At 60.4% G+C, this 23,314-nt stretch overlaps 2 protein-coding genes across 5 annotated transcripts; one reads left to right on the plus strand and one right to left on the minus strand.

Annotated features, from left to right (window-relative positions):
* Positions 1–459: 459 nt before the first annotated feature.
* Positions 460–6,947, plus strand: LOC118157555 (prosaposin-like). Of its 2 annotated transcripts, none has more exons than XM_035311946.1 (14): positions 460–827; positions 3,737–3,861; positions 4,078–4,152; positions 4,245–4,370; positions 4,544–4,723; positions 4,817–4,951; positions 5,056–5,112; positions 5,242–5,247; positions 5,328–5,465; positions 5,565–5,642; positions 5,737–6,081; positions 6,192–6,272; positions 6,386–6,481; positions 6,580–6,947. In XM_035311946.1, exons 1-14 carry the CDS (start codon positions 767–769, stop codon positions 6,613–6,615), a joined length of 1,539 nt encoding a protein of 512 aa, XP_035167837.1. In that variant the 5' UTR covers positions 460–766; the 3' UTR covers positions 6,616–6,947. The 2 variants fall into 2 exon arrangements, with proteins under 2 accessions (XP_035167837.1, XP_035167836.1); XM_035311945.1 differs by having other exon boundaries at positions 462–827; positions 5,239–5,247.
* Positions 6,948–8,579: 1,632 nt separating this feature from the next.
* On the minus strand, positions 8,580–22,646 carry LOC118157556 (cadherin-23-like). Of its 3 annotated transcripts, none has more exons than XM_035311947.1 (29): positions 22,254–22,646; positions 21,145–21,278; positions 20,848–21,057; positions 20,415–20,522; positions 19,864–19,966; positions 18,922–19,047; positions 18,632–18,835; positions 17,979–18,437; positions 17,020–17,136; positions 16,445–16,669; positions 15,945–16,114; positions 15,543–15,680; positions 15,273–15,392; positions 14,737–14,914; positions 13,935–14,146; positions 13,177–13,371; positions 12,719–12,829; positions 12,400–12,529; positions 11,959–12,222; positions 11,681–11,842; positions 11,169–11,425; positions 10,780–10,877; positions 10,562–10,682; positions 10,344–10,423; positions 10,211–10,251; positions 9,975–10,035; positions 9,700–9,829; positions 9,493–9,615; positions 8,580–8,959 (listed from the first exon to the last, which is right to left on the minus strand). In XM_035311947.1, the coding sequence occupies exons 1-29, from the start codon at positions 22,573–22,575 to the stop codon at positions 8,636–8,638; spliced, it is 4,923 nt and encodes a 1,640-aa protein (XP_035167838.1). In that variant the 5' UTR covers positions 22,576–22,646; the 3' UTR covers positions 8,580–8,635. The 3 variants fall into 3 exon arrangements, with proteins under 3 accessions (XP_035167838.1, XP_035167840.1, XP_035167839.1); XM_035311949.1 differs by lacking the exon at positions 22,254–22,646 and adding an exon at positions 21,944–21,949; XM_035311948.1 differs by lacking the exon at positions 22,254–22,646 and adding an exon at positions 21,675–21,874.
* Positions 22,647–23,314: the final 668 nt, after the last annotated feature.

Genomic DNA, 23,314 nt, shown 5'->3' on the forward strand with positions numbered 1-23,314 from the left:
AGAGAATCTGAGGCTGAATGACAGGATTCAGGTTACCATTGCAACACACATGTCCTGTCAAGCCTTTTTTTTTTAATACCGAGTGCAGCTGCAGGCTTGCCAGGGATTGCCACTGCTGGTCTCTTCCCTGGATGAGCGCAATGCCTGCTGTGAGGCAACAGTGTGGTGTTGCAATGCCTCGGCGCAGGCTGGAGGGAGTTCTTGCTGGAGCTGTTTGCGAGTCAGCACTGAAGCCTGCTATCATTTACGTGGCTTCCCTGTGTCTTCATTCCTTGTTTCATTTTAAATCAGTCTGTTCCTTTTGAATGCTTGGCTACTTTGCAAGCTACTTGGCTGCCTCTAAGTGCACCAGTGCTAAATCCACCATTGATTAAAATCCACAATTCATTAACTCGTCCTAAACTTAGCTGGTCTTGACTTTCCTTTTCTAAGGGGGGAACGGTGATGCTCTTGTTCGTTGTCCAGCCAGGTACAGGAATTTTCCTCTGCTTTGCCTGCTCCGTACTGCGAGCAGTGGTGCAGCTGGGACAGGGCTGTAGGATGAGGTCGGGCTGGTTCTGACCTCCTGGGAATACCTGCCTGGCTCCAGTCCCTCCCTCCCCTTGCATGCTGGTGATGATTTTATAATCAAGGCATAAGGAGAGGGGTGTGGTAATTGCCCTGCGTAGGTGTCTGTTCTCACTACTTCTCCCAACCGATCCAAGATTCCTCAGTCTGGGAGAAGCACGGGGAGGAACCGGCCACTGAGGACTAACCTGGGGACAGCATGGAGAGCAGATGGAGTGGCTGGGTGCTGGTCCTGGCCGTCTGCGTGGGGTCCTATCAAGGTAAGGACTCAGCCTGGAAAATGCCTCTCTACACCCAAACCATTCCAAATTCTCTTGGACGCGTCTGAGTGCTTTTAAAAGGCCAAGAGGGTTTAAACTCCAAATACTTCCTCGTCCCTCATTGGGGTTATTGCCAGAGAGCTGAGGCACTCTCCAACATGTTGTGCTTTAACTTGTCCCTGTTGTCCAGTGTTTGCCCTTGAGGGTGATTTTAATGGCAAAAAGGGGGTTGCCCCCTTCCTGCTGTGGATAACGTGAGTAAGTTGGAGCTGGCTTTTTGCAGGGGCGTGAGGGATGTGGAGGAAATTGGGTGAGAAGGGGAGGAGGAGGTGGGGAGTCAGCAGGGCTGCCTTGTCGGCTGTCCTGGCTTCAGACCTGGCTGCGTACGTGCGTTGTGGGAGCAATCTTCGTGGTGCTTGCGCCATGGAGGAACCAAAATGCCACCCGAAGCCGTCCCTTGGGGCTAGGGGGAGCAGGGGGCAGGAAGCCTTTCCTGCTGGGTTCCTTGCTGTGGTGCTGAGCTCCAGTGAGGCTGAGCTGGTCCCGCGCTGCTGGAGGCCTCTCAGCAGCAGGGCTTTGGGTGTAAGCAAGCAAATCCAGGCGCAGCCCTCCCAGGAGCCAGAGCTTTCTGTCCCACGATCCTTGACCAAGGGGAACCACCGCCTGTTCCCAGGGGAAACTGACGGAGCGCTGCAAAAAGAAATGGCAGAGGCAGCCTTGTAGAGGGAAGAGCCTCTCTCCTGGTGCTGGTGGATGAGCTGACAGCAGGAGCACCCCTACCAGCACCAGGAAGATCAGGAAAATTCGTCTGCTCTGGTCGAGCCTGCGCTGGGAGGATGCAGGCGGCGAGGCCCCACGGAGCCTCCTCTGCCGGCTCTCCCTCAGCGATCCTCGCCAAATCCTCCTGTCCCCTTGCTCCAGGCTTCCCCCCCCGGCAGCCTTAACCCCAGCTCCTCCCTGCAGAAGGGGTCTTTGGGTGGGTTTAGGGGGGAAAAGGGGTGTTTTGGGGCGTGCGGCGGAGCGTGAGGGCCGGGAACTGGGGCGGTGGGGCCCACGCGCCGCCCCCGGCTTTGCACCACAACCGGTTCCCCAGGCTCGGCCGGCTCGGCCGGGGCTCCTGCCTCGGCTCCTCGCCCCGTGCGGCACCCTCAGGTGCCGGGGCAGCCCCCACAGCGGCGCTGAACCCCCAGCAAAGCCCCCATGGCCATGCTTTCCGCTGGGGAAGGACAGCCACCCTTTATTAGTGTCGTTTTAGTATCATTTTTCACGGTTTCAGCTTGAGCGGAGCTAGGCCTCGGTGTGCTTCATCCACATCTCCCTGTCCTGCTGTGTCCCCCAGAGGGACCTCAGGGGCCTGTCCCCCCACGGGGGCTGTGTGGCAGGAGCTGCCCACGTCCGTGGGTCAGGCAGGGTTGTGGCCGTGGCCGTGGGTCGGGCAGGGCCAGCCTCATCCTTGCCCTTGGTGCTTTGGGGCACCCTCTGGGAGGCGCGTGCAACCCCTTCCGCAATTACCGGCGAGCTCGTGGGATGGGAGGGCGAGCTGAAGCCAATTAAAGCGGTGATGCTCTCGGGCACCCGTCCTGCTGGGAGGATGTGGCGGGGGGGAATCGAGTCAGGCAGCCCCGAGCTGCTCCCCGTGGCCGGGATGCGGCGGGCAGGCAGCGGGGAGTCGCCGGGGAGCGGGGCACCACGGCTTCCTGACACCAAACCTTGCGTTTTTGTGGGTTTCCTCAGTCAAAGCCGGCTTGGGAAGAAGAATTGGCTTAGAAATAAGAAAATGGAAAGGGGTGGAGGTGCTGAGAAAAAGCTTCAGTTCTCATTTTTCACCTGTACCTATACCTACACCGGTACCTATACCTACACCTGTACCTATATCTACACCTACACCTACACCTATACCAATCTCTCTCTCTATATTATATATATAATATATATAATACATATATTTATATATATATATATAACATTAATTTAGATATTATATGTTTTATATATATAAGCTCAGAAACATGCTGCAAGCCGTCCTTCCTCTTCCCTTTCAGTTTTTCTGTTGTTGCTGCCCCCTGACTCTCCCCTGACTTGCCATTCCTGCTCCCCCTGATGCTAACACCACAGCTAGAAAAAAAAAAACCACCCAGCCAAGCACGGCACCGTATACACCTATCTCAGCTGATGCAGCACCTCGCACACGTCCAGGTGTGTGGGAAGCAGCGGGACTCGCCCTGCCCCGGGGCCGGTGGGGCAACAGGGGCTGAACGCGCCCAGCGCCGCCGAGCTGCGCCAGCGCTTTTGCTGCAGCTTCCTCGGCCGGGCGCTGGTGGCTGCAACCCCTGGCAGGGATGGAGCTTGCCCCGTTGTGCCCGAGAAAATTAATCCTGACACGCAGAGGTGGCAATTAAAACGCCGGCGCTGCTGGTAGGCGCTTATCAAGCGGTGTTGCACCATGTGGAGCGAGTGACACCCGTATTATTTGTTTTGCAAGATTTATTAGTGTGTGGTTTTTTTTCTTCTTCTTTTTTTTTTTTTTTAAGCAGCCGCCTTCCCAGTGTGTTCAGCTGCCCAGGCTGGGGGTGCCCCAGTTTTACCGGGCTTTTAAATGGGATGAAGCTGCACACGTGTGCGCCTGTCCCTGTCAGGTTTAACAAGAGAGCAAGGGACGGGGCTGGGGCTGGGGGAGCTTTGCGAGCCAGCAGCAGGTGGTGGGGATAAAAAAAAAAACACAAAACAGTAGTTAAATAAATAAATAAAAGAATAAAATGGTGCTGTTGCGAAAGCCGAGGTGAATCAGGGTGGGAGGGGCGAGCAGCATCACTCCCTGCCTGGGGGCAGGATGGGGTGCCGCGGTGGGGTCGGGCTGGAGACCCCCCACAGGTGCTGATGCTCCCCTCTTTATCCCCCCCCCCCCCCAGCCGGGGCCAGCCCCCTCCCCGAGTGCGGCGAGCGGCCGGAGGAGTGGTGCCGTGATGTGGGGACGGCGGCCAAGTGCGGGGTGCTGGAGCTGTGCCGGCTCGCCGTCTGGGACCGAGACCTGGGGGTAACCGCAAGTTGGAGGGGAGGGGTCGCCCTGCCCCAAAATGGGGGGGGGTCTGGTGGGCAAATCCTGCCTTTTCTGGCCCCAAAGCTGGGGCCTGGGGGCAGGGCTGGTGCGCGGGGTTTCTTTCCTGCAAAACACCACGAGGGTGGGATGTGGGGAGGATGCAGGGGGTCCGGGTGCCGCGGCAGCATCCTGATGTGTCCCCTGCCTCAGCAGAAAGGGATCCCGTGTCACCTGTGCCAGGTGGTGGTCTCCACGGTGGGGAAGATCCTGCAGGACAACTGCACCGAGGTGGGTCATCACCGGGAGGGGGCACAGACTGGTGTCCCCCCAGCATCTCTGCAGGGCCAGCCCAGCCCTGAGCTCTCCCTTTGTCCCCCTAGGAAAAGCTGAGGGTCTTCTTGGATAAGAAATGCCAGTACCTGCCCTTCCAGGACTGGTCGGTCAAGTGCAAGAAGATGGTGGACACCGGCATCCTCATCCTGGTCCAGCTGGGCAAGCAAGTGCTGGTAACGGCCCGGGGCGGGGGGGGACCCCTTGGGGGGCATGGTAGGGGGAGCCACGGGGGGGTTGTACGGCCCCCAAGGGGCTGGGGCAAAAAGGGGATGGGGACAGAAGTGATGTACGGACACGGGGGATGAAGGGTGCGATGGCCCCAGCCCCAACAGCCCTGCTCCCGCAGTCGGACCCGAAGGTGGTGTGCGGCACCATCAAGCTGTGCCAGCCCTGGGGGAGCCCCAAGGGGGCCCTGAAGTTTCAGGAGCCGCCGCCAGCCCCCGCGCAGGACTTTGCCCAGCTCACCATACCCGTCATCGCCGGCGTCCCGCTCCTGCTGCAGCCCCAGGACACTCCTCGTGCCCAGGTACCTGCCCGGCCCCGCCGGCGTCCTGCCATCGGTGTCCCATCCCCGTTAATTACCTCTCTGATTTTGTGGGGTGCTGCTGTCATCCCGCAGGAGCCCGGGGACCTGTGTGGGGACTGCGCCCGGCTGGTGGCGGCCGTGCAGGTGGAGCTGGGTGTCTTCGCCCGCTCCGTGGCGTCCCGCGCCGAGAAGGAGTGCGAGGGCTTGGCACCCGTCCTGGCACAGCGGGTAATGTCACCGTGCCGGGGGCACAAAGCCACCTGGCTGGGGGGGGGGGTTCAGCACGGGGTGAAGTCCCTGGGGGCTCACCGTGCCCCCTTCTCCCCGCACAGTGCAAGCGCTACCTGGCCGAGTACGCAGACACGGCTGCCTGGCTGCTCCGGCACCTGGTGAGCGAGGGAGCTGCTTTCTGAACAGCTTCTCCCGCCCCCCCCCCCCCCTTTACATTGCAACTGCTGTCACTCACTTTTTAATTATTATTTTTTCCTTTCTATTTTCTGCCTCCCTCCCCCCAGCAGGCTGAGGTAAGCGAGATGCCCGTTGCCTGCCCGACAGGGCCGGGGATGGGGGCTGAACATGCCGAATTCGGGGCGTCTCTCCCCAGGACCCGCGGGAGCTCTGCAGCCTGCTGGGGCTCTGCCCCTCCTTGTCGTCGTCCTTGTCACTGCCATCATCGGGATCCATGCATGCACTGCTCTCCGAGAAGGTGGCCCAGCTCCTGAGCACGCTGGTCCCCGACGGGGTACGTGGGGCTTGTCCCGTCCCCGGACACCCTTAAAATCCTAAAGGCTGGGTGGGGGGCAGTGTTACCTTGCTTATTTTTTTTCCCCTCCTGCCCCAGGAGGCCACGCCGGTGTGCGAGATGTGCGAGTTCGCCGTCAGGGCGGCCGAGAGTCTCCTGGAGAACAACATGACGGAGGCGAGCTGGGGCTTTCGTGGGGCTGGGGGGTGGCGAGAAGGGAGGCGGTGGGGTCCCTCCGGCATCACCCCCCTGCTCTCACCCCCCCGAACAGGAGCAGCTGGTGAACGACATCGAGAAGGTGTGCTACATGCTGCCCCACGGCGTCATCGGGCAGTGCAAGGACTTTGTCGACTCCTACGGCAAGGCGGTGGTCATCATGCTGCTGGAGGCCACCGACCCGCGGGCCGTCTGCACCATGCTGCGCCTCTGCCCGCGCCGGGGGGCTGCCCGCGGGGTGGCCGCCGCGCTCGGGCCGGCCACGGGGTCCTTCTGCAACGTCTGCCAGATCCTCATCACCTACTTCGATAACGAGCTGCTGAAGAACGAGACGCTGGCGGAGCTGGGCGACGTGTTGGAGAAGGGCTGCGAGCTGCTGCCCGCGCCGCTCACCGGCAAGGTCAGCTGGGGGGGGGGGGAGGGTCCCCCAAACCACCTCCTTTTTCCCCTTTTTCCTTTTTTTTTTTTTTTTTATTGTGGGGCTCACCCAAACCCGCTTTGCTCCCGCAGTGCGAGGCGCTGGTGGTGCAGTACGAGCCAGCGGCCGTGCGGCTCCTGGTGCAGATGATGGACCCGGACTTCGTCTGCACCGTGAGTGCGCCCTGCCAAGCGTGGTGGGACGGGCAGAGAGCATGCGACCTGTGTCCCCCCCGGCCACCCCCTGCTTTTATCCCCACTCAGCCTTTTTCCCCTTTTCGATGCAGAAAATCAGAGCTTGCGACTCGCCCCTGGGCTCGGAGCCCTGCGCCTGGGGACCGGGATACTGGTGTACCAGCATGGCCACTGCCATCGAGTGCGATGTAAGCGGTGTCACCGTCCCCTCTGCCACCCGCCGCGCTCCTCCGTGGCTCCACGGGGCTCTGCATGCCCCCTCCATCCTCCCCGTCTCTCCCCACAGGCCGTCGAGCACTGCAGGCGTCATGTATGGGACTAGGAGCCACCTCTCCGGCTGGGCTCGCTGCGGTTTGGGTTCGGCACCCAAATTATCCTGGATCCCCCCCTTGGGATGCGCCCGCAGCCGCAGGGAGTGGGGCGTCTCCGGGGTGCCCCAGCCCCCTCTGCCTTCTCCTTTTCCACCCCCGGGGCTTGGATTTTCAAATCAGGTTAAGGGATTTCGTCTTGGTTTTAGGACTGGGAATTCAGCGGGGAGGTCTCTTAGGCTCATTTCAAAATCCCTGCACCCCACCGTCCCCTCTCTCCTGCTACCCGTGGGGTTAATACTGGGGTTAGCCCCATCTGCATCCCACCCAGAACCGACGCCGAAGCCCAGCCCTTGGCTGGCCTCTTCAAACTGGGGACGCTTTGAATTTTATTTTATTCCCTCCCCCGGTCACCGGTTAAAGAAACAAAGTGGAACAGATTTGCCTGCAGTGCCTGGCTTTGCATGACTTCTGCGGTTGAGGAATTTTGCAGGGGGAAGGAGAAGAGAGAGGCCGAGTTAAGAGCTAGGAGCACACACGTAATACATATGCACACACATAGATATATACACCTCTGGGTGTGTGTATATCTATCTGTGCACATACACGCACGAACGAGGCGCACCTGCCCTGATCCTGCTGCTCTGCCGGGACTGGGATTTGGGGTTTCCTCGCTCCGGGACACAGGAGCCGGTGTCCCCAGCTGCGGGCTGCTCGCCGTGGGATGCCGCGCAGGATCACCTCCCCGCCACGGACACCGCAGCCAGCGGATTGCTGGATAGTGTACATGTATATTTGAAGCACCCCCCCCCGAACAAACAAATGAGTGAGTTTGGGGGGGTTTCCTTCCCAGCAAGAAACCCCTGAGGGGGATCCTGGTGCCGAAACCGTGGCAGCGAGGGGCGGCGGGATGCTGGCTCGTCCCCACCCCGCCGCAGGAAGGGGACGCCCGCGGTGCCCGGTGCCGAGCGTGGCCACGAGCACTGCACCACGAATAAACCCTTCCCGTCAGCCCGGCTCTCGTCTCCCTCCTCCTTGTCCCGGGGCGATGCTCCTCAGGGGGGGGGATTTAATGCTTCTCCCCAAAACTGGGCTGCTGCGGGGCATGGGATGCGAGAATGGCTGGAGAGAGATGGATTAAAGGAAAAAAAAAAAAAAAGAAAAAAAAAAAAAAGGATTTCTTTTTAAAAGGCGGCTTGGCCGTGAGAGGTCTAATCTCGTGTTTAATCTGTTTAGTCTGTGTTTGCTGCCGGAGGCACGGCCAGGGAGGAAGGACGACAGACAGTTTAACCAAAGCCATAGAGAGTGTATTTCTGATTCCCGCAACAGACCATTCCCAGAACTCTCAACAAGGTTACGATGGGAAGCAAACCCCAAACGAACAAACCCGAAAGCAAGAGAGAAGGGGAAGGGGAAGGAAGGATACACACGAACACTCGACAGCCAGAAGCCCCCCGCTATTGTCAGTCTCTCTCTCTTTTTCCACGTCGTAACACATTTTGGTAAAGCCAGCAAAATGGAGAAATGTCTTCGGTTTTGGTCTTTCCTTGCCGGAAAGGTGACGACACACGGTAACGCCGGATGGGCTCTCGCCCGGCCCCCCGGTCCTGCGGTCGAGGTGCGATGGGTTTTGGTCCCCAGCGTGGTATTCTGGGGGGCGGACAGCTCGTCGGGGCTCCCCGAAGCCTCGAGGCCACGCTGCTCCTTCGCCCCCGTCCAGCCTCGTAACGCTTGGATTCATTGCATTCGCTCAGCGTTAGTATTATTTAAAAAAAATCCTTTCTTTTTTTTTTTTTTTTTTAATAAGAAAAATAAAAAAAATTAATGGTTTCATGGGTAAATGAGACGCAAGGAAGAGCAAACTGGTCCTGAGAGCCCTGTCCCGGGGCCAAGCTCTCCAAGGCTGCTGGACTGAAACGCAGGAGAAGGGGGGGGCCGAGTGCCGGTCTCGGGGTGCCCCCAGCCCCGCTGCGCCCCCCCCAGCTCCGTGCTCGTCCCCTGCCGCCCCCGGCCGGCCTCGAGGGGCCCCGCTGGTCATAGCTCGGTGATCTCCAGCGGGCTCTCCATGATCACCTCCCGCATCTTGTGCAGGGGGGTGGACTTGGCCGACTCGGTGCGGGCGTTGTGGTCGCCGTAGCCCCCGCAGTCGGCGGTCAGAGTCTCCAGCGAGCGCCCCAGCACCTTCTGGTCGTCCTCGGGCAGGCTGTTGAGGTCGGAGGCCAGCAGCGTGCCCGTGCTGCCGTGCACCACGTGGATGCCGTCGGGACCCTTCAGCTCCACCGGCTGCTTGTGCCGAAAGCGCAGGCTGCCCTGGCTGGGGCTGCGCTCCTCCTCCTCCTCCAGGTCCTTCTGGATGAGCTGCAAAAAGCCCACGGAGATGTCACCATGCGTCCTAATTTCCCTCTGCAGTGCCCAGCGGGAGGCACGATCTCTCCCCCAGCTGGAAAAATGTTGTTTTGCTCATTTTGCGGATTGTTTTTCCATGCCGGGCGGGGGGGGTCACCAGCAGCCACTGCCTGCGGGGCCGGGAAGACACACTGCATCCCAAAGGGCACGGCAAGCATCTCCCCATGCCCCCGCACACCCCGTCTACCTCCGAGACCGAGGAGCGGTCCCCCTGACTGGCGGTGGCCTTATGCACCATCCGCTGGGCAAAGAGCCTTTTCAAGCGCATGTAATCATCCAGGACCACCTTCAGGAGAGAGCCCTGGGTGAACGGGGAGAGAGGATGGGTTACACCAGGGACACAGCTCTTTTTTGGGGGGGAATCGGCCCAATCCTGGTGTTTCGCATAATCACTCTCCGGTGTGGCACCTGGAAGCCAGAGCGGGGGGAAAAAAAAACGGGGGCAGCCCCTCGGCGAGGGGTGCCCGGCGGTGGGGGCCGCTCACCTTGATGGGTCCCTCGCGCATGATCTGCCCCAGCTTGGCGATGTTGTCGTACTCCTGGATGGCGGCACGCAGGTAGCGGTCGTCCTCGGGCTTGGCGGCCGAGGGCTCCCTGCCGAAGGTGCCCTGCGGGAGGAGAGCGCGGCGTGGGGGCGCGTGCGGGGCAGGGGGTACAAGTGAGCCTGCCGAGGGGCTGGGGCCACGTCTCACGTGGGTCCTGGCCGGGCTGTTCCACAGGTCGGTGATCTCGCTCAGGTTCTCGGGCAGGTCGTCCTCGCGCTCCGCCTGCGCCGCCAGCTCCATGGTGCGGCAGAAGGGGTCCAGCCACACTGGGTTGGCCCTGCCCGGGGACAGGAGCGGCACTCAGTGGCCACAGCATGCCCCAAATGCCCATCTGAGTCCCTCCATCCAGTAGAGGCCGCATCCCTCTTGGGGGCACCCCTGGGTCCCGCCATGTACCGGGCAGAGGGATGGGGAGAACTCACCCGTCAAAGGAGTACTTGTTGGTGTTTGGCATGTCCATGATGTCCATGAAGCCTCTGTTCCCTGCAAAAGGCACGGTGGAGGTTGCCCAGCGGCTGCAGGCCGAGCAGCAAATGGATGTGGGCATGGGGCAGTGCTTCTTTATGGGGCAAAAACCCGAAAGTGACCAAAAGAGCTCTGGTGGTGTGAGAAACACGCCGGGATGGGGCTGGTGGCACGGAGCCTGGCTGCTGCTCACCTGTGGAGCCAGCCACGATGGCTTTCAGCTTCCTCTTGTGCCTGCAAAAAAAAAGGAAATATGGCAAATTCTGGAGGAGAATAAGGGAGAGGGAGAAGGAGAGGGAGGTGCGGGTCTGCAGGGCGCCACTCACACGGTGCGGTAGTACCAGTTCATGAGGATGAAGAGCATGGCGGCCAGGAAGAGCAGCACGGCCAGCACGATGATCGCCATCTGGGAGAGACAGAGGGCTAGCGGCAACCTCCGGCACCGATCCAGCACACAGCTGTGGGCACCCCACCGCGGTTATTCGGGGCCAGCAGCTCCCCGGGCCCCGGGGTGGCCGTCTCCATCTCCAGCTGGGACCTTCACCTGCAGGGCCGAGAGGTCGTCCGGGGCCCGGGCGGTGATGGCAGGCTGCACGTCCAGCACGTTGTAGTTCCTGAAGAGGTTCCTCAGCTGCTCCTTGTTCTCGTCGATCATCTGAATCACCCTGTGGAGAGGAGGGTGGTTGGGCATCTTGGTGTGTGTGGGGCTCCCCGTGTACACGTGGGGCTCTGCGAGCCCAAGCGGCGGGCCGGGTGATGTACCGCTCCACGTCCAAGATGCGGTTGGTCTCCCTGTTCACCACATGGATCAGCAGCTCTGTCTGTGCAAAGTTCACCCGGCCTTTCTTGTCAACGTGGAACTGGGGAGAGACAGCAAGACCAAGGTCTCGCCTCCTGAGATACCTCCAAGAGTGCTCCAAGGGGTGCTCATGTGTCACCACCCACAGTCATGTGGGGAAAACCAGTCTCCAGCCTGGCCATGGCTGCTAGGGACACATTTGCAGCCCCATCACTGACTGGCTGGTTGAAGGTGGGATGATCCTTCACCATCAGCCTCTGCTTTGCCCCAACATTTCACCTTCAAAGGGCAGCTCCCAAGCAGTGTCTGAGGTTACCTCCCCCTCGAAGCAACCTCGAAGGCAGCCGGTTACCTGCACATCGTCTGTGTTGACGATGGCGCCTGTGATGTTGGACAGCAGGCTGATGAACTCCTCCTCAAACTGCCTGACCTTGTCGGGGATCTCGTTGATGATGATTTTGACCCGCTGGTCATCCCTCAGGATGTAAATCCCCACGATGGCCGTGTCGTTGTGGCCAACCAGGTCCGAGGCCATGATGTCCACCACAAAGTAGCCAGGGTTGTAGGCCGTGAAGAGGTCAAAGGTTCTCAGGATCCCATCAAGGGTTCCTGGTGGAAGGATGGCCACAAGCCCAGGATTAGTGCAGTCACTTTGAGCCACCCACATGAGGTCCCCATGAAGGGGCCTGCAAACCAGATGACCTACAGCAGCTCTCGCAAAGCCAGAGCCTGTCTTGTGGGTAAATGAAATAGGATGGAGGAACAGCAGTTGGCCATGCTGCTGTTGACCATGGCCATGGGAGGGACATCTCCAGCCACAGGAACCTCCCTGGGCCATGCTTTTGTGCCACACAGGCTACGCACCGATGCTGAAGATGTTGGCCACCTCCTCCGAGTCGTTGGAGTGCTGCTTGATGTAGCGGATCCCCAGGATGTTGTAGAGGACCAGGCTGTTGTTGCCCACGTCGGCATCCACCGCCATGACCCTGATCAGCTCCGATCCCACCTTGGCGTCTGTGGCAACCCCTTTGGGAGAGAGATGGGACGGAGACCTGGGGCTGGGCTGCTCCCCCAGCCAGCTGGACTGGTCCCGGAGCATCCCTGGCTCCAAGTGCCCCCCAGCAGCCCCAGGCACCCCTTACCTGCCGTGTACTCCGACTTGGTGAACTGGGGGGACTGGTCATTGATGTCATCCAGGAAGATCCGCACCTCCTGAAGGGTCAGGTCTGTGCTGAGGTCCCAGGGCTGTGCCCTGCCTGCACGCTGTCCCCGGGGCGGGGACCAGTTCCTCTGGCTGGAGGCTTTGACGATGAGGGAGTAGAAGGGCTCCTTCTCGCGGTCCAGGTCCCGCAGGACCTGCAGCTTCCCCTCCCGGCTCAGCTGGAAGTTGCTCTCCCGGTTCCCAGCTGCATGTGGACAGGAGATACGAGTTACCAGCCCTTAGGTTCAGCATCTCATTTACCCCTTTAGAAGCACAGCAAGCAGCCATCAGGTGCAACGCAAACCCTCGGCGAGGGGTGCGCAGGTTTGGGACGGCAATCGCCCCCTTCCTTGCCCAGCTGTGCCGTGTGTCCCCACCTCACCTGCTATGAAGTAGTAGACGATGGCGTTGGAGCCCTCATCCGCGTCCACCGCCCCGGTCACATTGCCCACCACCGTGCCGGGCCGCGAGTGCTCGGGGACAGAGAGCGCCTGGTACTGGGGACTGTCCCTCTGCCAGAGCATGGGAGAAGGGAGGGGAGGGTTACTGCGGCACGTGAGCTGTGGGTGGACTTTTTTTAGGCTTTGAAAGGCTAGAAGTGGATGAACGCCATCATGCACCCCGCGATGATGCCCAGCGGCGTGTGCTCCACCACACGTGTCCCCAGCCCGGCACCCCCTGTGCCCTCCCTGGTGCCTTACGGGTGGCCTGAGGAAGACGGGCTCGTTGTCATCGATGTCATCGAGCGCTACCTGGAGGGGCTGCATGGTCTCGTAGGCCGGCTGGCCCTGGTCGCAGGCCACGATGATCAGCTGGGGAGAGAGGCAAAAGCGCCGTCCTGGGCAAAGCCACGGGGACGAGGAGGGTGCGGAGATATTGCTGAGCAGGGACAGAGGGGACGGTTGGGCAGCGGAGGGTTTTTGTGGACTTTAACCAGAAGGTGGTCCACCGTGTCCTCCAGGATGCAACTCTTCTGGTGGCCCACCTCCCAATCGCACCACATCCCCGTTGCATCCTCTGGTGGCGCTTGCTAACCACCTGGCTCCGTGCTAAGGTGGTAGTGTGACATCTCCACCACGGGGCCATCCCCGCCGCATGGTCTGCATCCCACCAGCCCAGCCCACGGACCATCCCGCGGCCGTGCTGCTGCCTCGCTCACGTTGTACACCGCCTGCTTCTCCCGGTCCAGCCGCATGGCCGTCTGGATCAGCCCGCTGACGGCGTCGATGCTGAAATACTCCCAGTCCTTGTTCCCGGCCCCGGTTTTCAGCAGGTTGTACAGCACCGCCCCGTTGAGGCCCTCGTCCTTGTCCGTGGCGTAGACCTCGTAGACGTTGGACCGCAGAGGGATCTCCTGTCGGCACGTGGCAGCCCCTCAGCCCCAGCCCTGCATGCCAGCCCCCTGCACCACCAGCCCCTCTAAACCCTTTGTTTTGGCTCGTGCTGCCCAAATTTGGCCCCAAAGGGGAAAAGTGGAGTTGTGATTTCCTTTGGCACGGTCGCAGCTCCAGGGACTTGTGGGAACCAAGCCCGGCTTCTCAGAAAGGAGAAACGTCTTAAATGTCAGCATTTTGGCCCGTGTTTATCAACTCGCTCGGCATGCAGCGGCCGGCCGTTTCCCTATTTTGTGTGCTGCTGGGGTTTCTGTTCCCCAGGATGTCCCTCTGGCTCTGCTCAGAGGCTGGTCTAGCATCTGGAGACATTTGCTATCAGAGATGCCCTCCCTGCTCCAGGAAACCCTTCCAGTCTCCACCACGAGCAAGTATGACCCAAACCTTCTTGCCATGTGCTAAACCAGGGTCCTGTTTCACCCCCATTAGAGATGGAGAGTGGGCTTGGCCACCACCAGGCATGCTCCTGGGCACGGCCTTGGTGTGCCACGGCTCCCTGCCCACCACGAGACCCAGGTGTATGTACCTCCTTGATGTGCAGGATGGTGCCGTTGGGTGGGCGGACGAAGACGGGGCGGTTGTCGTTAATGTCGATGACCTCGACGTGGAGCATGGTGGTCCCCCAGAGGGGGGGATGCCCCTTGTCTGTGGCCACCACCGTCAGGTTGAACCTCTCGTAGGACTGCAAGCGCCGCCGGGACGTGACGAGCCCAGAGTCTTTATTGATCTTGAAGGCCTCTGGGGACAGACCAAACACATCTTTTGCTCAGGACGCTTGACACCAGATAAATGGTGAGCGGTATGCATTAGCCTCCCACGTGAAGCACACCCCTTGCTGGTGGGAAATCCCTGCGAGGGGGTGATGGAGCAGAGCTGGCTGCCTGAGGCTGGGGTGTGGGTGCTTGCAGGGTGCTATTTTGGCGCATCCCTGCCCCCTTGGGTGCCGAGGCCCTGCATCCTGGGGGGATGCTATTTTGCTATCTGCCTGTACCCTTCTAGCCCTTGTTGGCTTTCCTTTGAGGTGCGCAGGGAGTTTGCTCCAGGACACAGGTTACATTTCTGTGTGCTGAAAACCCAGGGAAAGGCGGCTGGGGGGAAACCAAGGCTGGGCTGCAGGATGAAGACGGGCAAAGCTTTAACACATCATGCCACGAGGAACTAGGAATGGTGGAGCAATACCGAAAGCGGCTGTTCCCAGGATAGCACGCACAGCCTTGATGCTATCCAGCCACCAGGCACCGAAAGTGTGGCTTGGGCCCTACAGCTCCTCACTGCAACCCTGCACGAGCCCTGTCCATGGGTAGGAGCTCCCCACCGGCAGCACCTACCTGCTCCGGGGCCCTCAATGCTGTAGGTCACCACGCCGTTGTCCCCTTCGTCCAGGTCCGTTGCGGTCATGGTGATCACTGATGTCCCCGACGGCTCGTTCTCGTAGACGCTGGTGCTGAACTGGCTCTTGCTGAACTGGGGCCTGAAGTCGTTGATGTCCAGGACGGTGATCAGCACCTTCGACAAAGCCCAGCGCACTGGGTCACGCGAGGATGGGGCCCCTGCCGTGACCGGCACCAGGGCGCAGTGCCCTTCCTGCTATTCGTCTCACTCTGCTGGCCCAATTCCTGCCTCCAACAATGGGGACAGACGCGGCCGGGGCACCCATTCACTCCACAGCTGGCCGGAGCACTCACAGACAATAGCATCGCCCTCTCTTGCCCCTCCTGCTCCGTCCCCTCCTATGGATGCTTGGTGCACAGCCCCCTTCATTCACCCCACCGCCCCTGTTTTCTGGGGTCCTTTGCCCTTCGTTCTGGCTCATTTCATTCTCACCTTCCTGTAGGGCACGGCACAGGAGTGGTGGTGGCCCTACCTGCACCGAGTTCTCCCGACGGTTGCTGGGGACGTCCCCAGGGTTGTCCCTGGCCACAGCCGTCAGCGTGTAGTGATCCTTCTTCTCCCGGTCCAGGGCCGACAGGATGTAGATGTCCCCCTGCAGCACACAGAGACCTCCAGGTAGGTCAGGTCCAGCAGAGTTGCTACTCGAGCAGAAGGTGAGGTGCAGGAGCAAGGCTGTCCCACAAGGTGGGATCATCTCATCCTCTTTTTCCCCCTTCTGCTCCAGCCTCAGCTGGCTCCTTACCGTGTTGGGATTTATCCCAAACTTGCCCTCTCCATCCCCCAGGCTGTACTGGATGAGAGCAAAACGCCCCGAATCCGCATCTGTGGCCTTGACCCTCAGGATGACCGTACCCAGTGGCACGTCCTCAAAGACAGCTTTCTGCAAAAAAGGGAGCAGGGAGAGCTGGTTGTTGCACCGTGTGCCATTTTAGTAGGAAAACGGAGTTAATACCAGTTAATACCAGTTAATGCCACCAATGCAATGCTCATCCTGGCAGGTCTCAGCCTGGTGAGCCTGCCATAACAAGACGCTCACACGCAGCATGTCGGTGTGCTGACCATCTTCTTTAGATGGTTCAGGCACAGATAGGGTGCTGGTGTCCCCAGAGAACCCCCAGGACTCAGAAAGGGGATGGCGGCTCACCTGGTAGGACGGCTGGCTGAAAACGGGGTTGTTGTCGTTGATGTCAACTATCTGGAGGTACACGGGGATCTCGGCCGATCTGCGGGGAGAGCCGTTGTCGGAAGCGCGGACGGTGAAGTTCAGCCACTGCACCTCCTCATAGTCCACCGTCCTGTTGGCCACGACCTTCCCTAGAAGATGGCAGACCCTGAAATGAGATCCCTGACCCCAGGTCCCCTCCCGATGGCCTTCTCTCCACACAGGACGTGGCAAAGGGAGAGAAATGAACCAAAGAAACCTTCCAAGGCTGGCAATCAGACACAGCACTTTCATGGAGCTCCCCCTCTACTTCATGGAGAGTTTTTGCCCTCTGTTGCCAAATCCTGGCCAAATTTCTCATGGAAGGAGTGTAGCTTAGTCCTTTTAGTAACGGGGCTGTGCCAAGGGGCTGCAAACACCCCACCTCTTCCCCCAACCCTCTCACGGGCCTTGCGGGGCTCGCACCTCCCCAGGCCACCAACCTGCTGACTGGTCCTCGAGGCAGGCGTAGCCTTCTGGGGAGAGGTCCAGCAGCTCGTAGGTGATCTGCCCATTGGCACCTTTGTCTGGGTCCACGGCCGAGATGGAAATGAGTGTGGTGCCCCGCGTGGCTCCCTCCAGGATGCGCTCGGTGAAGTACGTGACCCCGAACGGGCGGAAGCGGGGCGTGTTGTCGTTGACGTCCAAGACGTTGACCGTCAGCTTGGCTGTGGAGGCCAAAGGGGAAGAGAAGAGGGAGAAGAGGAGAAGTGAGATAGAGAAGGGAAGGAAGGATGGAAGAAATCCTTCCTAAAAAACAAACATGGTCCTAAAAACCAAGCATGAAACTCCAGGAAAGCCAACTGAGGTGGCTCACCAAGAGCAATGGCAATATTCAGGGGGGACAAAATTAACTGAGCTGGGACAGGGGTGGGACAGTCCCACCTTCACACCTTCTTGCACATGTGCCTGGCTCAGGGCTGACGGCCAAGGGCCAGGAGACTGTGCTGGTGGCTGGGAAAGGCCACGTGTGCCCCCGTGCTGCTTGGCATCCCCCATGGCAAGGGTCTATGCTTACCATTGGGCACGCTGACCGAGCGGTCGATGACTTCACTGGCATTGTCATGGACAGAGATGGTGACCTCGTACGTGGCCACTAGTTCTCTGTTGAGAGGGGTTTTGATCTTCACAGCTCCTGGGAAGCCAAAAAGACCGGGGTTAGAGTCGTGAACCCTGCTGAGGCCCGGGCAGGGCGGTCGGCACCAGCTGCTGAATCCTCCTCTGTGCTTGCTCTCCTGTCTCTCCAAGGCTGACCAGGGAAAAATATTTGATAGCTACGTGAGGAGACGACTTCCCTCCATCCTGTGCTCTCCGTCACCTGCCTTCCTGCCTGCTCCACTCTGCCCAGCCTCCTGGGTCTCACGCTCCTCGGCTGGGGTTTGGGTTGTGCAGACGAGAGGGGTTTGGGAGCAGCTTCTGCTGCATTGTCCCCATCCACCTTCATGCAGCATCTAGGCATCTTTAGGAGACTTTTCCCACGTCCTTTCCATCAAGGCAGATTTTCTGTTTCAGACCAGCTCTGTGCTTCCAGAACTCACAGGGGGAGGCTCCTGGTCCTTCTTCCCTTGGGGCAGAGCCCACTAGGCACCACTTACCCCAGGCCACCCATCCCAGTCCCCCCCAGCAAGGGTGCCCGCGTCCGGTCTGTGAAGGCTGAGCAGCCACCACCCTCCTGTGATGGTGATGGGTGAGATGGAAGGAGGCAACAGATGGCACGGAGAGAGAAACGTGCACAGACACCGAGACAAACCTGGTGAGCCGAGAGCCGGAAAAAGGAAAGAAAAGGGTTAGATAAGCTGGTAGGCCAGAGGCAGGGGGGAGAGAGGGCAGGGTGAGACAGGGCGGCTGGAGGAGGAGAGCGGGGGGGGGCAGGAGGTGAGCATCATCTCGGACACCTACCTCCAGGCAGAGAAGAAGAAGAAGCAGAAGCAAGGAGAGGGGTCCGCACCACCCGTGTTGCCCGTCCCACTCTCCTACCTGTCCTAAAATCCACCGTGAACGTTCCTTGCTGGTTGGGCACCAGCGCGTCCGTGTCGTCACGGGCCACGATCTCCAGCAGGTAGTACTCCAGGCGGGGATGGAGGTCCCGGTCGATGGCGGTCACCTCGGCCACCACGGTGCCAGGGGCGGCTGACTCAGGCACGCTGACCGTCTGGATGGGGTTGACGAATTCGGGCCGGCAGTCGTTGACGTCGTCGATGATGATGCTGACGGTGGCGGTGCCCGAGAGCACCGGCGTGCCCTGGTCCACGGCCACCACCGTCAGCCGGTAGGCGTCCCGCTCCTCCCGGTCGATGCTGAGGTTGGCCACCCGGATCACCCCGGTGGCGGCGTCAATCAGGAACCTGTCCTGGCCCCCGCCTTCGATCCGGTAATCCAGCTGTTTGTTGAGGCCACTGTCCGCGTCCGTGGCTGTCACGCGGAGGACGGAAAAGCCTGGGAAGGGGGGACGCAGCCCTCTGACGAAAGGGATGGAGGACAGCAGCAACCAGCCCCCGTCCCGAGGAAATACCACCAAGCAACATGGGCAGCCCCAGATCCCGAACTTTCCCTTCACCCCCAACCCAGCCAAAGCCTGAAGGACTCTTCAGAGTCCCACGGGGACATCCAGATGTTGTCCCTGTCCTCACCTGGGGGGCTGTTTTCCCGCAGCCGTGCTGTGACAGACACGGGCTGGAAGATGGGCCGGTTGTCATTGTCATCCAGGACGGTCACCGTGAGGCTGGCGGTGCTGTTCAGCCCCCCGATGTCACGGGCCACCAGCGTGAACTCCAGCAGAGGGTCTGACAAAGCTTCTCGGTCTACCACACCACCAGGCTTCACCGAAATGACACCTGGAGAAGCAGAAAAGCCAAGTGACAGACCCCACATCCGCCTGGTGGCCCTGGGCTGGGGACAGGAGCCTGCCGAGCCACCCCACCTGTCCTGTTGTTGATAACGAAGAGGTCCGGGGATGTCCCCAAGAGCTCGTAGGTCACCACGGCGTTGCTGCCCTGGTCGCCGTCCAGAGCTAGGATGGGTCCATTGAGCACAGTGAGCGGAGTCCCTGGATGGGACAACAGGGGTTAGGGAGGGTGGCAGCCCCCGGCGGGGTCCCCTGTCCCCCTCCCAGCCCAGTGACGCATGAGGGACAGCAATGAATGAATGGAGGAGGTGACAGAGCGGGGCCTCGCGGGGCGCGAGGGGGTGGCTGCTGCAGCCTTGCAGACCGGCACGCGGGGCCCAGGCGCGGCGGCGGGGTGTCCGGCTAAAAACAAACAGACAGACAGACAAATCCGTCAGTCCCCTGGGTTTCGCAGGAGGGGAGCTCCTGGAGGTGCCCAAACCCTTTGCACGGGAGCAGCTACCAGTTGGGTGCGGAGACACCCGAGGTCTTGGAGCGATTTAAATGACAGGAAGGCAGAAAAACATAGAAACAGGAGGGATATTCCTAGCTCTTTGGCTGAGAGATGTCTACCTGGACAGGCTGGACAGTTTTATCTCCACCCTATGAAGCAAGGCACCTCCAGGTGCTGGTATTGGAGAGGTGGCACCCCGTCCCCCACAAGACCCCACTGTTTGGGGGCTGCCACAGGGCTCAGCTTGGGCCACGGGCGCAGCATCTCGCTCTCTGCTGCTGAGCAATTCCCAAGCAGGGCCGATTTGTTGCACGATTGCGTCTTGCCTGAACCAAGAAGGGCTTCCACAGGTTGCATGGACAAAAGCCACGGTCTCCTGAAGGCTGACCTCCCGTCCTGCTCAGCACCCCCTTCCCACTGACCTGCAGCCTTGCCCTGCGCCGTGGCACCATTGGAGCCCAGCCCGTGGTGGCCAGGAGACACTTCCCCTTGCCCGGCCCCAAAGGGAGCGAAGAGAGGCATACCCGGGGGCGAGTTCTCCATCACCTCGGCCTGGTAGGAACTCTGAGTGAAGAGGGGGTGGTTGTCGTTCTCATCCACTATGGAAATGACCAGCAGGTCGAAATCCTAAAGGTGTGTGAAGGAAAACAGGGACAAGAGGGTGATGACTGCAACGTCCTTTCCTCAAGCTTGCCTCCCTCCTCTCCTCCCCAGACCACCCTGGAGGGTCTGCAGGGACCCCAACCAGAGGGTTGGGCATCTCTTCCTACCCCATTCCCCAAAGGGTGACATCTGGGACATCCTGGCTGATATCATTGTGGTTGGCCAGTTCTCCAAGCCCGACTCCGGCCCACCGTCTATGATGTTGCATGGGGTTAATGTGAAATGTTGGACGTGCCCTACGACCTACTGGTCTCATTCTCTGCTGGTGGGGAGGTTGCAGCCGCCTCCTTGTGCCCCCCCAGATGTTTTTGGAGGGTGAGGCTGATGTTGGATTCTGGCCATGGCTGGGGGCCCTTCTCCCACCCACCCTGCCGCCGGCCCCACTGGCGGCCCTGTCAGTGTCCATAATTACCCGCCTGGCATTGCGTATGTTCTCGGGGTTGTCCTTCACCGTGATGGTCAGCCTGTACTCTGCCACCCGCTCCCGGTCCAAGGGGCGGTTCACATAGATGATGCCGGTCTATGGAGAAAAAAGGGAGAAAATGGTACAAGGGACGTGAGGTGGGCTTCTCCTGTTGGAGAAGACATCCTAGGGATGGCAGAGCTAGACCAGAGCAGCCCTGCCTGGTGCCACGAGGTCCTGGAGGCCCCACCAGCCTGTAGAGCCCTATAGACCTGGCTTGGTGCCTGCCCCATGACTCCATAATCCCCACCCTCCTTAGCTCTGGGGAGCCCTGCACCCTTCCCGGGGTGCAAGTCAACACGCAGGGTGAAGGAGGGAGCAGTGCCCACACGCGGTGCCCGCCCTCCACCTCCTGGTCCCCACCCGCGGGCGCGGGGCGTACGGTGCTGTTGATGTAGAAGGCGCTCTCCGTGTTGCCGGCGGTGATATCGAAGGTGAGGAGGGCGTTCGGCCCCTTGTCCGCGTCCCGGGCAAGGACACGGGTGACAAAGCTGGAGACGGGGGCGTGCTCGCTGAGGGTGAGGTTCATCGGCAGGTTGAGGAGCACGGGGTCGTTGTCGTTGATGTCCAGCACACGCACGCCCACCACCATCTGCCGGGGCAGAGAAGAGCTGTGGGTTTGGGGCACCTATTCCCACCTCTCCCTCCCATGTTTCCTACTCCCGGCCATGGGACTCACCGTGGAGCTGAGCGGGGGCACGCCCCGGTCCCGGGCGGCGATGGTGAGGTTGTAGAAGGGGATGTTCTCCCGGTCCAGCTCGGCATCCTTCCGCACCCGCAGCTCCCCTTCCACCGGGGAGATCACAAACTCCCCTGCCGGAGACAGTGGGGCCGTGGCTCGCGCTGGGCCACCGCTGGCGTCCCACGTTGTGGCTTCCCGAGGGGACAAGGGGACGGGCACCGTGGGCCCTGGCCACAGGGTGGGGTGAGCTTTGTGGGTTTTGGGGCTGCACCCCCAGTGGCATGGGGCAGCTGGCGTCTGTGCAGGCACCAGCAGGTAGGTGGGCTGAGTGGCCAAAAGCAAGGTGCTCGTGGCTCCTTCTGGAGACGCCAAGAGCCCTCCAAGCACCTGCTGTGCCCGGGCAGGGGGGCTACATGGCATGGACCCCACTCCCCAGAGCCAAGGGGGGGGGCTCATCCTGCTTGTTCTGGAGACATTTTTCAGCCAGGGCCAGCTGGTAGACGGGACGGGCTTTGTCTTCCAGAAGCCTTGGCTGAAGTCACCACGGCAGGAGCTGTGTCCCCACAGCTGCCACGCGGCTGGGGACACCCGCAGCTGCTCTGCCATCTGCTCTGGGGCTGCCTGGCTCGAGCTGCAGCCTTGCTGCGAGCTGCAGAGACCCCAGCACGCCCTGCAGCCCCTGGCCTTTCTCATTTTCTCTTTCTGCACTATTTATTTTTGTTTGGCCTTTATTGTCCAGCAGATCCCTCCCCCTCTCCCCCCGCACAAGCCCGGGCCCCCCTCCCCGGACACTAACAGGTTAAGTTTCCTGTTGCTCAAACAGGATTTCCTGGTGTCGAAAGGCTGAATTTGCAGAAGCAGCCTGCTGGGAGGATGGCTTTCTGAAACGCTTCCGCCCCGCTCTCCTCCACCCACCCCCACCCTGCCCGGTGGCAAGCCTCTGCTTGGAAAAAAAAAAAACAACACAAAAACAACACAAAATAAAGCAAAAATGGACTTCTTTGCCAAAACCGTGGGGTTACGTCCCGTGCTCCTCTGCGGGGGCAGAGGGATGGAGACGTGCCACCAGCTGTGGTGTGAAGCCTGGGAGATGCCACCCTGCTCACCAAGAGGGTCCCCAGCGACGATGCTGTACTCCACCTGCCCGCTGGGCCCCGAGTCGCCGTCGTGGGCCAGGAAGGTCCACACGCGCGGGCCAGGTTGCCCTTCGGTGACGTCGAAGGGACCTTCGTAGGGCCGCGGGAAGGTGGGACAGTTGTCGTTGATGTCGTTGAGGTTCACCAGCACCTGTGGGCGAGGGGAGAAGGTGGAGAGAGAGGTGAGCGGAGAGGGGACCAGCTCCGGGCTCCTTGCCGGGTGGGTGAGCTTGGTGAGCCACAGATGGACAACACCACCAAGTACTTCCCAAATAGTTCTGGCTTTGCTCATCCTACCCCTAAAACTGAAAATCCAGCCACGCACAGCTGGGGCTTTGTCAAACCTCTGGGCTGCACACCACAAGGGGGGGAGGCAAAGCCCAAACCAGATGTTCTCCACATGCGCACCCTGGCATCAAAATGAACCTCAACCACCTTCTCCACTGCTGGAGGAGAGGGCGAGCAAGGAAGGACCCCAAACGAGCTCGAAAAGATGACAGAAATGCACTTGGCCACCAAAGGCATGAGTTCAGAGAGCCGTTCTCTGCAGGCTTGCTCGCTCCTTTTCCTCCGGGACATTTCCAGGGCTTCGTTCCAATGAGCAAACTAACAAAAAAAAGGGACCGTGCTTTTTCAGTCAAACACAAACCTCCACCAATGCAGCTGGCTCACCGTCCCTTTCCATGACACACGCGGCCGGCCAGCGGCACTCCTACCGTGCTCCAAAGGGAAGCAGCAACAGCCTGGGGACGCAGCCGAGCGCGGTGTCACCAGGGGAGCACCGCCGCCGGGGCCAAGCCCAGCTCCAGGATTTGGCTTTTTAACTGGGTCACCCTACACAGAAGGCGTTTTTATACGTCCATACCACGCGATATTGCAAGGAGCGTTAACCCCTTCGGGGCACTTGCGTAGTGGAAAATGCCTGCGTGAGGAGGAGAGTCTCTGGTGGCTAGTAAAAGGTTGAGCTTATCGAGCACTCCTCCGCCTCGCATCTCCCAGCCGCATGGGTAGGAGATGCTGAAAATGAGGAG

This window comes from Oxyura jamaicensis, assembly GCF_011077185.1.
Source record: "Oxyura jamaicensis isolate SHBP4307 breed ruddy duck chromosome 6 unlocalized genomic scaffold, BPBGC_Ojam_1.0 oxy6_random_OJ106677, whole genome shotgun sequence".
Lineage (NCBI taxonomy): Eukaryota > Metazoa > Chordata > Aves > Anseriformes > Anatidae > Oxyura > Oxyura jamaicensis.

Coding starts and splice junctions, on each gene's coding strand:
- LOC118157555 (XM_035311945.1), top strand. CDS start 767: ATGGAGAGCAGATGGAGTGGCTGGGTGCTGGTCCTGGCCGTCTGCGTG. Junction 828..3,736: donor CTGCGTGGGGTCCTATCAAG/GTAAGGACTCAG, acceptor CCCCCCCCCCAG/CCGGGGCCAGCCCCCTCCCC. Junction 4,153..4,244: donor TGCAGGACAACTGCACCGAG/GTGGGTCATCAC, acceptor TTGTCCCCCTAG/GAAAAGCTGAGGGTCTTCTT.
- LOC118157556 (XM_035311947.1), bottom strand. CDS start 22,575: ATGAGCAAAGCCAGAACTATTTGGGAAGTACTTGGTGGTGTTGTCCAT. Junction 19,967..20,414: donor ACATACGCAATGCCAGGCGG/GTAATTATGGAC, acceptor ACACACCTTTAG/GATTTCGACCTGCTGGTCAT. Junction 12,830..13,176: donor AGAAGCAGGCGGTGTACAAC/GTGAGCGAGGCA, acceptor CTCTCTCCCCAG/CTGATCATCGTGGCCTGCGA.